Source organism: Aspergillus pseudonomiae (assembly GCF_009193645.1).
Source record: "Aspergillus pseudonomiae strain CBS 119388 unplaced genomic scaffold BDV37scaffold_27, whole genome shotgun sequence".
Taxonomy (NCBI): Eukaryota; Fungi; Ascomycota; class Eurotiomycetes; order Eurotiales; family Aspergillaceae; genus Aspergillus; species Aspergillus pseudonomiae.
Window position 1 is genome coordinate 367,007 of NW_022476019.1, and position 13,170 is coordinate 380,176.

Here is a 13,170-nt window from a genome sequence, read left to right on the forward strand (position 1 = left end):
TTACCATCGCGTCTCCCCTTTCCAAACGTCATCAGCAAACACTCTTAGCAGCATGCATCTTCGCTGGCTTGGGCCTACCCTGCTGGCAATAGGCTCCACAGTAGCTAGTCCATTCATGGAGAACCACATTGAGGTCCGCTCAATTTTCCCCAGCCCTTCCCCGTGCACCCGAGGTTATGCGCCAAGTCAGGGGACATGCCGGAAGTGTCTTGGGCCATGCCCTATGTCCAAAACACAGGTTACGGTGAGTTCATGCTCTTGGATACGTTTACACTGTCGCTAAGGAATCGTAGTTCAGCAAAATTGTTGATCTTTTAACCCTACCGGAGCGATTTATTGTCGATGTTGCCGAAACATTCGGACAAGGATTCGTTGACTTCGTGAACGGCAAGACCTGTAGGGCGATTTCAGAAATCTCCATCCCTGGTGTTCATGCCATTATCCTGGAATGTATTGGGACACCTGCATTCCAGTCTGTGTTCCATACAATTCAACAAGAAATCACCGACTTCCTCAAATACCCAGTTATTCGTGAAGGGTGGCATTTCTTGAATACACCTGTTAGTGACATACTAGTAATAGGAGAAGTGATGAAAGAGGTGAACAAGGGTGAAACTTGGATTTTTAACAATGTAGTGCCGTGGTTTGCAAGACGAAAGATCCAGGATTGCATCCAGGATGGCATGAAGAACCCGTCCGACGACCCATTATTTTTCATCCTGGGGATCGGTCTGAATATGGTCCAACATCCAACAATTCTTGACATGCTTCTGGCGATACCTGGAGTTGGGGAGCTTGCAGAAACGATCAAGGCTTCTGAATTCGCCGTGAAAGCTGCTAAGGTTGCAGCAGCATCTGCAGATGGTGCTGAATCCATCGCTAAGGCAGTGGAGGCTTCAGAAAAAGCGGCCACGTTTGCTGATGCAGCTAAAGGTACAGAGTACGAAGCGGCGGCTGCAGAACATGCAGCCAAGGCTAGAAAGGCAGTCGGTGATACGCACTATAAAGGGAAAGAACCGGCAGAAGGCCATCGTGCGGAAGGGGGCTCTAAACTCCACGAGGATGCCACGGCCATCGAAGGTCCCCACGTGCCTGACGAAGGCGCCAAAATTGTGGAAGATGCTGGGCTCAAAGCAGCCAATCAAGCCGAGCTTGATGAAGCGCTCAAGAATACATGGAGTGAAAATGATTTAGCTTCTCAGGCACAGTGCAAACGCGCACCAGGACTGAAATGTCTCAAGAACTGGGGGAAACCCCAATACAAGGTATTTGATAACGTCCCAACGCTCCAAGACCTCAGTGCGAATATAAGAGAATATGGCAAAGTCAAAAAGGGTGATAGCCTCTTCTATAGCAGTCTTGATGGTCAGAATGGAGTTACACTCTCGACACAACACTATAAACGTTATATTCAGAAATCTACTCAACGCCAAGGATTTGCAATCGATCGCGCGACTGATAAAAAGTGGTCTCGCGCGCAAATGGGCAAAATGAACACACCAGCAATGGTGGATCGATTCGGGCGGCGACTGTCTCAAGCATTCGCCGAGAATGCCCAGGGAGATGTGTACTTCTTCACCCGATCCGGGCTTGATGGGACTGCCTTTCCAGCCAATTCAGTGTGGGGAGGCTGGGAGTATCCGGCTCTTACTCGGAACCCCCGCGTCACCAAAATCATTCAGGTAGACCCCTTCATGGAGGGGGATCTGGGCCACACGATCTGGACTCCTGATAAGGGGCCGTCCCCAAACGCCCCGAAGTCTGGGAGCTAAGGTCCACATTTTGAATCAGAGAACCGTCACTTCCCAACGACTATTTGTTGCATGCCTGCTTATAATAATAGTATTATTTCTTTTTGTACCCAGCTTATCGGGTGAGAGTCGTTTTTAGTGCTTACAGAGCATTTCGAACGGGTTGGAAGTATAAACTATAATTGCCTTCAAGCTCAATATATATATTTATTGCAGGCATCAAGATATTCAACAATAGACAACGCAAAGAAGCTTTCAGCTGGCCCTTACTACTGTTGACAAGAAAAATATATAGCACTTATAAGTCTGGGATCTTTTATATTGACAATATCCCAATACACATTTTTTCTAACTGTGACTCGTAATTTCAAGTGATACGTTGAGGTTTGCTGAATACAACTGTTGTAATATCTACTCAGTTGGGCTAGGTAGACCAAGAGTCTCACAACTACATAATATGTACATGACGATTCATGTGTTGAGACTGGAGTATAGAAAAACGCACATATTAGCGGTCAGGAACTATTACTCACAGGAGTCAGTTTGTGGGCAAGGTACCCCATGAGATACGGAGGTGCCAAATGGGTATCCTGGAGCTGGGCACCAGCGTGATTGCGCATGGCGAGGAATAATGTATGCTATAAATCGTTCGGGCGGGTTCCGGCTCCATATCTAAAGCTGACTGACATCTCGGGGTCCCACCACCTGGATATCACACAGCTCCTTGGTTGGGCACTCGATATTCGTAATAACCAAGTGCCCAAACTGACACAATAGCTTCTCGGTCTCTATCCTCAACATACATTGCGTGTCCACTCTCAGTTGAACATCGATCTATCCATCTGTGAGACGACATAGCTGCGTTAATCTATAGGTGCTTGATTCAAAAATATTACACTTGAACTGGTCGTCATTCCTAGCCAACAATATATGTTCAGATTCCACTCTCGCTGTACAACAAGTAGATTTTAGACAGCACACGCTTCTGTGGTATCGGCAGTCATTCAACGAACTACTTGTAGACTCGTCTGTTCGTAAGGTACTATTGCCACCGCGGTTCACTACATAGTTCTAAGCTTCTCCTTCACAGATCTCACTAGTCCGCTCCACTATGGAACTCCTCTAGATCTACTCCGTAGGGTCTACCCCCAGAAATTACGGGGTCCCAGCGGGGAACCCAATCAACTAATTCTACCCACACGAGTATTTTGTTCGAATCTGAAAAGCTACGAATACAGTTCCATAACGTTTCTTTGAGTCGGTCGCATAGAAGGAGAAACCGCATATAGATTGGACAACGACATGGCTAAGCTTGATATATAAATAATCTTAATCAACAATCGCCTCTCCTATCTGGAGACCGGCTGTGATTAAATTGCTCACAGTCATAACTGCGATGACTACCTGCCGCGTGTCTTCCTCGATATCATTGACAGCCAATGCATACGAGATCCGGCTGATATAAGAAGTCAGATTTGAGACTTCCCCGACAATCGCAGCTGACCGGTCTTTTCCAGCTGGATCTTTGGCCAGCTCCACAAAATGTTTGATTGTTGTGGCGGCACCGACACCCACCAGTAACACGTTAATCCCCGCGCCCATACCGCGTGGGTCTTCGGCTGTGGGTAATCCCAATTTGCTCAGCCTTTTTTGACCATAGCTACTGAACACAAATTTGGAGACTGCAGTCGTGACACTCGTGGCGGTGCTAAGCGCACTGAAGATAGGCTCCTCAAGGGGATCCTTTGGTGACACAATATCGGCCACGGCTTCAGATGCTGCGCCAATGAACCCAAGGATGGCTGATGGTGTGGACATCGGGTTGTCGCCAGTTGGAAACTCAGCTTCTGCGGCGTTTACAAATGCACCAAGGACTCCGCATATTCCACTCACGGAGTGTCCGGTGATGAAAATGACATCCTGGAGAACGGTTGGCTTGCTTGAGGGAGTCATAGCTGACGCAGAGGCGAGCCCCGAGGCGGGCATGGCATAGAGGGCACTTGAAGCGACTGAGGATGTTGCAGGAGGATGCAATTTGTTAATTAGATCATTCCAGCTGCTGGCATCGATCACAGATTGTACATCCTTGTTGTCCGGAAAGGGAGGCTCTCCCTTTGCGATCTTATACACGACGGTGTAGCAGACAGCCGCAACCCAGGTGAAGAGGTCAAGGAAAGAGATATCTGGGATACCAATGGCATTCAGGATATCAGAAATAATGGGGATATGCAGCTTTGCGTCCACCATACCCACTACTGCTGTCGCCAGATCCTGCAGCAGATCCAGGAGGGCGTCGACCACCACCTCCACGCTGGCAAGTATGCCATCAACTAAGATAGCCACGATCTTCTTGATAGCGTCCTCGATGGTCATTGTCGCGAATTGCTTGGCCACTTCTCCAATCTGGTCGCGAAAGCCGGAAATCACTTTATCTTCTTTAGACAGTGCGCTGTGTAGATCGTTAAGGGCTTTCTGAGCCGGGTCCTTATTGATATCCCCAGAAAACGGCGAGTCAGCGACAACACTGACACTGTTGGCGTTGTTCTTGTAATGATGAACTAGCAACTGAGAGCCAGGCGTTTGATTCTGGGAGTTGCTTTTGCTGCTGCTTGACGCAGGCTTGCTGATGCTATCCCCAAGAGGTGACCAGTCGACGTCAGCCCATTCGTTGAGAGATTTCTCCACAGATTCAATCTTATTGTTAAAGGTGCTCTTGGCGTCCCTAATGCTGTCAATCTGATGCTGAAAGAACTGTTTCGAAATATTGTAGAGCACATTCTTGGTCCGTTTGATGTCGTCCCATTCAAACAAGAACTCTATAAATTGAATAATCGCTTTGATCGCCGTCTTGATGGCATTGAAAATCCACTCGACAGCAGCAACAACGGCCTCCACTGTGTCTAGAATGGCGCGGTAGATATCCCCGGCGATCGTCACGACGAAGTGCCATGCCTGTGTTGCCTCATGCCAAATAACCTCTACCACGGCTTCGATACCAGACTCGAGCCAACTGAAGATGTCCCCAATCCCGATGAGGATATCATTACCGAAGTCCCCGCCTGATATGGCTCGGAGGTTGCCGTGAAGGCTTCGCCCTGCGGGTTTGGCAGTTTTAACATGAGAGTACGCCTTGTTCAGCCCTGCCATATTTGCGGCGACCTTGTCGAGGTCGCTATCCTTGGTCGATTGCTCTACCAGCGGACTTTTCTTCGGTGTTCCCACAACCCCCCCGCCACGCGTCTCCGATGGAAAGCTGGCATCACGCAGGGAGTCCTTGGAATCGAGCTTTCCAAGCTTTTCAAAGGACTTATTCATCGGGTTGATGGCAGTACTTGTTCTACCTCCATCCGTTGATACTGTGAGCGTTGCACCGTTGATATTCGGCGTCTCCTCGATCACCGTCATCAAGCCGGTTCTGTCTGCCTTGACTTCAATTGGACTCTGTCCAAGGACGTAATACAAGCCGTTGATATAGACGGGTGTGCGCGAGGCTGTTGAAACCTTCAGAGTGGCACCGCTGGCCGCTAATTCATTGTCATCCATCACATGGATGAAGGTCGTGTAAGATTTGAAGACGAGGGCCTTTTCAGTGGTTGAGGATGGTGCCAGCTTGATATTCTGTGACTTCCACAGAGTATTGATGTCCTGAGTGATCTTGCCTAGCCTGCCCCCACCAGATGTGAATATGGTGTTTCCCCCATCTGCCCTGTTCACGTACGCCGAAATCTGCTCGACTCCGTTGCAGATAGGAACTGGGACATTCCATGCTCTTTGATCAGCCACCTTTTCAATGTTGCATGAAAGGCAATAGACCTGATCACTCCCATTCTTTCCGAAAAGAGTCAACACTTCTTGGTGGATCATGGCGCGTAGCACTCCAGTTCCAGAAAGCAGGCTATTGGTCAGAACGGCGTCCGCGGTAGCATCATCCGTCTGCTTTTCAGCTGCTATGCGATAAAGAGTCTCGCCACTGAGCATATACAGGTCTGTCTCGCCATTTTCCTTACGAGCAGTGGCTATAGCGGATGGGATCTTGTTGTCTGGCAGCTTGAACCGGGTTGGAAGGGGCGGTCCATCCCCGAAGATGTTTTCAAGCGGCACATAATCAAGCTGGGGGCTGCCTCCAGAGGTTCCAGTAGTGTAGATTCCGTCGATCCTGCCACGGTGCACACGTCCGATACAGCTTTGATAGTAGCCGGCGGCGATGTCGACCGGGACATCATGTTTAACCCAGCGACTACCAGAAGTTATAGACGGATCGACATAGTAGCGTGCGATATCCTTCATCGTGGACGATCCAGATCGATCAATATCAACAACAAGGTATTGTTTCTGACTATCTGTCTCTGCAAACCAGATACCTACAACGGTAATGCTTGGTTGTGTCTCATTGGCGGCATCAAACGGGACCAATGTCCATTCCGGGTTCTTTATCCAGGACGTATCCGAGTTGGAATTCTTCAGGGATACGAAAAGGTGGTCTTTCCCTTCCACTCGAGCAGCCATGGCCATTCCGATGGTTTGATCGAGAACACTCTGCCCGACGTCGAATGTCCTCACCATCGTATCCTTCTTTCCCGGTAGTTGAGAGCTGATCGCCGCTGTGGAAAGATCGATCAGCGCCCAGCCTGTACTGTGTTGGCCGCTGCTCTCTTCGATGACATGGAATATATTGGAAGAGTCGACGCCAAAGAGCAGAGTGTGGCCATCCTTTGTCTGGAGGGCTTCGAACTTATTTTTCGGGGAGACTATCTCGCCCTGAATATAATTTTGGATCAATTCGGTGTCGTAGGTCAGACGAAACCTCTTTCCTGAATTGTCTGTGGAGGCCATTATGGTCGACCAATTCAAGCGAAGTAACTGGCATGTATCCTGGGTGGAGGGGTGCAAGTCTTTTCTGATTGCCATCCACACCGCGGAGACGACTATATATGTAGCCTGTCAATCGGCTTAACTCATCCTGTCTGCTATGGGGATGTGTTCCCCATTGACACCTGACCGGATGTGTTAGTATGAGGGATTTAAGTTCCACTAGTTGCTTCGAATGAAGGTGGAAGTATTCAGCTGAAACTGGGCTTATCTTTTCTACTTTCAGTACAGAACACATTTGCGGTCAAGGATCGATTCGTCCGCTTCGGGCCTTGCCGGCGGGTATCGAGCAGCTGAACAACGCATGATCGGAACGATTGGCCCGCATGAACGGGTGGATCTACAAACCTTGGCACTGGGCGTCTGCAGGCATGAGCTGAAAGCTTCAGTGTCAGCCCCCGCGATGCCAGCAAAGCTCTGGCCCGTGCAAAGATATGAGTCTCCGAAAGTTGCCTTGTTGCCTGGTCCGCTTTCAATTCCTTCCTTGACGTCTTATCAGTGAATCTGATGCTGATCAGTTGGATGTTCAGCTGCTATGTCTTTTCGTTTCCACCCAAAACAGGCGCTTGCATGATGTGCCACGTAACAACAATTGATCAGCCCCCCACTTGCTCACCGTGACATGGAGAATAAATGTGTACTCGAAAGGATGGAGTGAGGTTGTATATCTAGAGAGCAGCGAGCGCGCCCTTCCTGGTCACGAAGAGCCATCGAAGACCTCTTTTATATTTATCGTTCCTCTCAAACAAACGACCAACACCCCTAATCTGAAACATCATGGGCGCCGACGCAGAATCACATCTGTCTGGTTCTGACTTCCACTACGACTTTAAAAATGGCGACAAAACAATCAAGACCGGATACGATTTTGTCGTTTCAACTACCGAGACCAGCATCAACGATGGTCTCCGTGCATACTTCAATAACTCTGATCAACCGGTCCAGTATCTTTGCTTCCTGGTGGACAGCCAAGGGAATGTGGACAAAAGCATCACACTGGAGGAGCTCCTCCAACTCACTAAAAATGTGAACCCATTCACAACTCCTGCTGGTAAGATTGATCAATCGATCTGGCAGCCCCTGGTAGATGCCAAATTTCGATATGGCATTAAGTTGCAGATGGGAATTCCACCAGGTATGCAGCCCAAGGATTTGGACATTGTGGAATTTGCCGACGAGGATGCAACCCATGTACGGTTCAGGCTGTACTGCTCGGAGGTATCCATCATTGAGCTGCAGATCCCTAGTGGATGGGGGTCTTCTGACCACACGCTGGTCCTCCACCGACAGCCACCCGGCAAGCCCTGGTATGCAGAGATGAAGGTGAATCTCAAGGTAGCAGACTTGGACACACAACTGAACACAACATACCTAAACAACCATCCAACTGTCAAGCAAGAAATAAAAGACAAGCTGAAGAACCTCAAGGACACAGCTTTCAGCTTACAGCAGCTGCTCTACGACCTTGATAGCGCCACACTCGATAGCACGCCTGATTTTCCCGGCCTCGACAAGGGCTCTGATGTCTTACCTCTTCTTCAGAAGACGTTCAGTGGCACTTGGAGCAAGTCTGCAGCCGAAAGGGGCCTTCCACTTGTCGCCATCACGGCCGTCGCGCAATCCAAAGACAGCTCCCAATTGGTGATGAGTGACTACCAGCGCCATGTCAGTCTGCAGACGACGAAAGACGGTAAAATGTTCAGAACCTTGGACTATTTTTGCCTTACTGGCAATAAGAAGCTACCGTCTAATCCATCTCTTCCAAAGTTCACTTGGAATTGGGTTGTTCCCGAAGACAAGGCAACCAAGAGTGGGACTATGGCCATCAACCGGACTACCTTTGCCACCTACCTCAAAGACCAATTGGTATCCCATGCCAAAATGTACTGCGGACATCCCATTGTCAAGGTTACGGGCGATAACGACGACCCCTTGAAACCACATATTAACTTCTTTCCTGTGAGGATAGAATATGGAAAGGACCCCGATAAGATTGAAGTCACAGAGAAGGATAAGGATGTCATCCATATATCCTATGAGGGTTATGGCGCGGACAAAGCCCATAGTGGGCTGTTCCGATTGTACGGAGCGGTGGAGGTTTGGAATAAATATAACTGCTCCGTCACCTTTGAGGGCAGTTCCATGACGATTGAACAGCATCATGTTGTCCGCTTCTTCGTCCAGAAGAACCTGACCAAAGATGACATCAATGCCATCGACAGGAAGTCAACCGTCTCATATAACCTTCAGATTAGCGATCATGGAAGTTTGCAGACCGTTAAAGGCAAGTCCAGCGATGAGGACAATTCACAGAGAGGCGACAGGAGCCTGTTCATTGACACCTTCTCTGGGATTAACGCCGTGGTGAACGGTCTCAAGGGCGTCGATCTTGCACCACCCGAATTGCAGTCAATCGACGGAGATAAATTGCAGTCCTTCATCTTTCCGGGGTCAAAGGCGTTCGCGTACAAGTCGGTCAAGTTCTCGGATTACCAGGATATGGTGTGTGATGTTACTTATGCAAACCCCAGCTAGCCTGCCAATACCGGGTAGATCGAGGTTTGATGTTGTCAATGGAATATTTTGAGTGACCCATGCCAGGCCTGGATAGATAAAGATTACTCAGACTGTGTCCGAATCCAGAAGAGGTAATAATATCTATATTGATATCTTCATAAGCAGAGCTATTTACTATAGTAAAATATATTTTACTGTCGTACCAGTATTGTGTCCGAGTTGCATCCAGGAAGTTCAACACGGACCCAGGCTGGGTTTGATTTTGGGTCAAGACCTTCGACCCAAGTTCGGTTATGCGGAAGTCTAGCTGTATAGGGGTTATATAAAATATCAAAACAAGTTAAATTAGCCAACATTATGCTAATGCGGATTGTTGTTGTATTTACAGATATAGGTTGGATGTGGATATGACTTTGACATCCAACGGAGCGGATTTGCCGCAGCCTAGACTTAGGTGGTAAGAGAAGGTATCTATCTAGAAGTCACGTACCTAGTCCGGCAATACTGCGACAGGCAAAACATCCAGTGAGAATGATACAGTCTTTTGTGGGATAGTTAAAACAATGGAGAATGATTAAGTTGGTAAATTATATACACGACAAGCACCACCAAACTCTGGTCCAAAACTAGACGCGCATATTTTGTCTAAATCATCATAGCATAATATGCAGTCGGTCCCCTTCACCGGACCTTCCATGCTCGCAATTATCTGCCAAGCGCACGGACCAAAACGGAATGCCCTTGTTGCCCTCGAACTGGACATGTGTTCATCGGTGCTCAACGCGGTGGTGTCACCACCGGCGCCGGTATCCATTTACCTTGAGATGGCTCTTGTCGTGACTCCTCAGAAATTAACTTCGTATCCATAATGTTCTAACATATCCGTTTGTCGGTGTTGAAAAAAGTGGCTTTCCGTGGGAAGGTGTAACAGAATGAGTTCAACTATAGAGTGCCTCCTAGTAAGCATCTACAGTGGAAACAAAAGGGAAAGAGTAAGCAATGCGTTCTGTAAGATATTCTGTATGAAGATAAGACGAATAACGTGAAAGAATGATTAGATTGCCAGGACTGTGCTTACAACCAAACATGGCCCATTTCAGGGCGCTGTACTTGCAAGTTGGATTGATACATGGAGTAGCACTCTCCGCAGGAGCTTCTGGTTGCTCTACAGGAACGCTAAGGCACCTGATATGGGTACCAAGCTCCTGGCCTATCCCATCACTGCCAATGCCCTCAATGTATAGCTCACAGCTGCTTTGTCAACAGTGCGGTGCGAGACATACCAATTTGTCCTTGTGGGGGGTCTTGATAAATTCGTCCCAATTGTCGGCAATACGCCGTGTATTTCAATACCTATGATTGGTTGATATACATTGCGTCCACCGTATTGCTCGGAATTTCAACTTGTTACCCGTCGATATCCGAGCACTTCGACGACTATGACCGGTAGGAAATAAAGCGGGATCTAATAAATAGATTTAATTGGCTTATATGATAGTAGAACTTTTCATTTGTTTGTTAAACTGCCGCGTCGGTATATGTAGTCGCTTTCCCCCCCTTCACCCCTGCGCAAGGGTTTTTCCCCGCTCATGCACTAAGTACCCTGCACGGCAGTTGAATCGACACACTTAAATATAACCACCGATTTCACCTTTCCTTTTTCTCTCTCTCAGCTCATTTTCTTGCGAGCTTAACCTTATCGCAGTCGAATTATCTACGGTAGAAATGTCGAAAGATAATTCACGGGAACTCCTCCTCGTCTTCCTTCCTTTGCCAGAACCAAAGGAAGCAATTGACTTCATTCGCCAGCAATTTTCTACTATAGAGGTGGCATTCTTTGAGATTCCCCCTGGTACATTGGAGCTCACCGATGATATTATTCCTTCTGGTTAGAGGACCACTCAACAGCACCAATCACTATTACAACTAACCAGGAGAGTTAGATTTACTTCAGAGGGTAACCATTATGACCACAGCTTTTGGCATTGTACCGCATCCCGATCAAACTCCCCAGTAAGCCAATTGAATATACTTTGGAAGTATCAACAGACGGTCGCTAATGATGGAACCGTAGGCTGAAGTATTTGCACACTTTCTCGGCTGGTGTGGATCATCTGATCAACCATCCTATCTTCCGTGACACTAACATACGCATGTCCACAAGCTCAGGGATCCACGGGCCGCCGATTGCAGAGTGGGTGGTCATGAATTGGCTTGCATACTCAAGAATGTATCCGAGGATTCTAGAAGCTAGTAGTCAGCATCGCTGGCTGACATTGAAGGAAGTATCTCAATGGGGGGTTGATGACAATGTGGGCCAAACTGTCGGTATTTTAGGATATGGTAGTATTGGACGCCAAGGTAAGACACGCACATGAAAGAATAATATCCTCTTCTTCGCTACCGCAGCGAATGGTGCCTCGTCTTCCAATTTGCGGGCTAATATCAATTAGTTGCTCGCGTTGCATCTGGTCTGGGTATGAGAGTCTTGGTATACACGGCACAACCAAGGCTAACGGCAGAGTCGCGAAAGGATACTGGATTTATAATCCCAGGGACAGGAGATCCAGATGGTCTGATACCTGAAGCGTGGTATAGCGGGCGAGACCGATCATCACTTCATAGTTTCTTGGCCCAGGGTTTAGATCACCTTGTGGTCTCTCTTCCCTTGAACACGGGAACTACCAACCTGATAGGTAAAGAGGAGTTAGACATCATTTCTGCACATTGCAAGTCCACCACACAGAGGCCCTTCTTAACTAATATATCGCGAGGCAAGGTACTTGACCAGGATGCCCTGCTAACGGCACTGCAGTCTGGGGCCTTGGGAGGTGCGGCTTTGGACGTGACTGACCCTGAGCCTCTGCCAGTGGAACACCCACTCTGGGAGCAGCCAAATGTGAACATCGGTTCACACATGAGTGCATTCGGCAAGCGGTATTGGGCTCGCTCACTAGAGATTCTACGCCTCAATTTGGCCCGTATACGTGAAGGGCAGGAGTTGATCAACGAGTATCATAGGTGTTGATTTACCGATCGAACCAGTCAAACATCTGCTCTACAAACGAGGTCCATGAGACAAAAGCTAATTGAGCCTCTGCTGTGGTGTGCTCCTAGGGATTTATGAAAGACGAAAAGGAAATCGAACAAAGGGTCTATTCCCTCAAGGCTGCTAGTGTAAGGGCTCCTTTGGAGCTAGTAGCCAACAGCTACGAGAGGCGCAGTACTAGGAGAATCAAGGATATTCAGATTGTTAGAGAACTTATATATTAATTAAAATACATTATTTTAGTTACCCCACCCTCTTATTATAGCCTAACTTATCTATGTAAACTAGCCGGTATAATAAATAAAAGGATAGACTATATAGATAGTAATCTTGTAAATTGGTATTTTATTTCTTTACTCTTTGTTAAGCTGCCTTATTTAACTATCTAATAGAAATAAATAGACTGGCATTTGACCAGGTTAGGTTCGGTTAATAGGGTCAGTTATACCTAACCACTAGGTTATAATTAGATTAATAGAATTTCTATACTTAACTACAGTTAAATTAAAAATTAGATAGGTAATCTAGATTAACTATATTTAATACTAAGATTATAAATTTATATCTGATATAATAGATAGTAAACTAGATTAATTGTAGTTAATTTAATATTAATTTTAGTATTTATAATTAATTAAAATATTATATTATTAATAATATTAAAAGATTCTGGTTATTAATTCTATATAAAAAGAGATATATTTTTAATTAAAAATTTTATTTAAAACTATTACTTTCTATAGGTAAAATAATATTTTAATTAATTTTAATATTAAGTAGTTATGAAAGTGGCATTTGGCTAGGTTAGGTTAGGTTAATAGGGTCAATTATATCTAACCGCTAGATTATAGCTAGGTTAATAGAATTTCTATACTTAACTATAATTAAGTTAAAAATTAGATAATTAATTTAGATTAACTATATTTAATACTAAGACTATTAATTTTTATTAAGTATAGTAGACGATACGCTAAATTAACTATA

At 46.6% G+C, this 13,170-nt stretch overlaps 4 protein-coding genes across 4 annotated transcripts; 3 read left to right on the forward strand and 1 right to left on the reverse strand.

The window, feature by feature from the left end:
- Positions 1 to 223: 223 nt before the first annotated feature.
- Positions 224 to 1,772, forward strand: BDV37DRAFT_282472 (uncharacterized protein; the record flags this gene model as incomplete). Its single annotated transcript, XM_032087062.1, has 2 exons — positions 224 to 244; positions 294 to 1,772. 2 exons carry the CDS (start codon positions 224 to 226, stop codon positions 1,770 to 1,772), a joined length of 1,500 nt encoding a protein of 499 aa, XP_031942262.1.
- Positions 1,773 to 3,080: 1,308 nt separating this feature from the next.
- Positions 3,081 to 6,584, reverse strand: BDV37DRAFT_293618 (uncharacterized protein; the record flags this gene model as incomplete). The annotated part of the gene is made up of 3 exons (XM_032089459.1): positions 3,081 to 4,461; positions 4,561 to 4,761; positions 4,879 to 6,584. 3 exons carry the CDS (start codon positions 6,582 to 6,584, stop codon positions 3,081 to 3,083), a joined length of 3,288 nt encoding a protein of 1,095 aa, XP_031942263.1.
- An 813-nt stretch (positions 6,585 to 7,397) lies between these two features.
- On the forward strand, positions 7,398 to 9,155 carry BDV37DRAFT_293619 (uncharacterized protein; the record flags this gene model as incomplete). Its single annotated transcript, XM_032089460.1, has 1 exon — positions 7,398 to 9,155. One exon carries the CDS (start codon positions 7,398 to 7,400, stop codon positions 9,153 to 9,155), a length of 1,758 nt encoding a protein of 585 aa, XP_031942264.1.
- Positions 9,156 to 10,862: 1,707 nt separating this feature from the next.
- On the forward strand, positions 10,863 to 12,165 carry BDV37DRAFT_282475 (D-isomer specific 2-hydroxyacid dehydrogenase family protein; the record flags this gene model as incomplete). The annotated part of the gene is made up of 4 exons (XM_032087063.1): positions 10,863 to 11,025; positions 11,081 to 11,150; positions 11,212 to 11,498; positions 11,591 to 12,165. 4 exons carry the CDS (start codon positions 10,863 to 10,865, stop codon positions 12,163 to 12,165), a joined length of 1,095 nt encoding a protein of 364 aa, XP_031942265.1.
- Between the last annotated feature and the right edge of the window lie 1,005 nt (positions 12,166 to 13,170).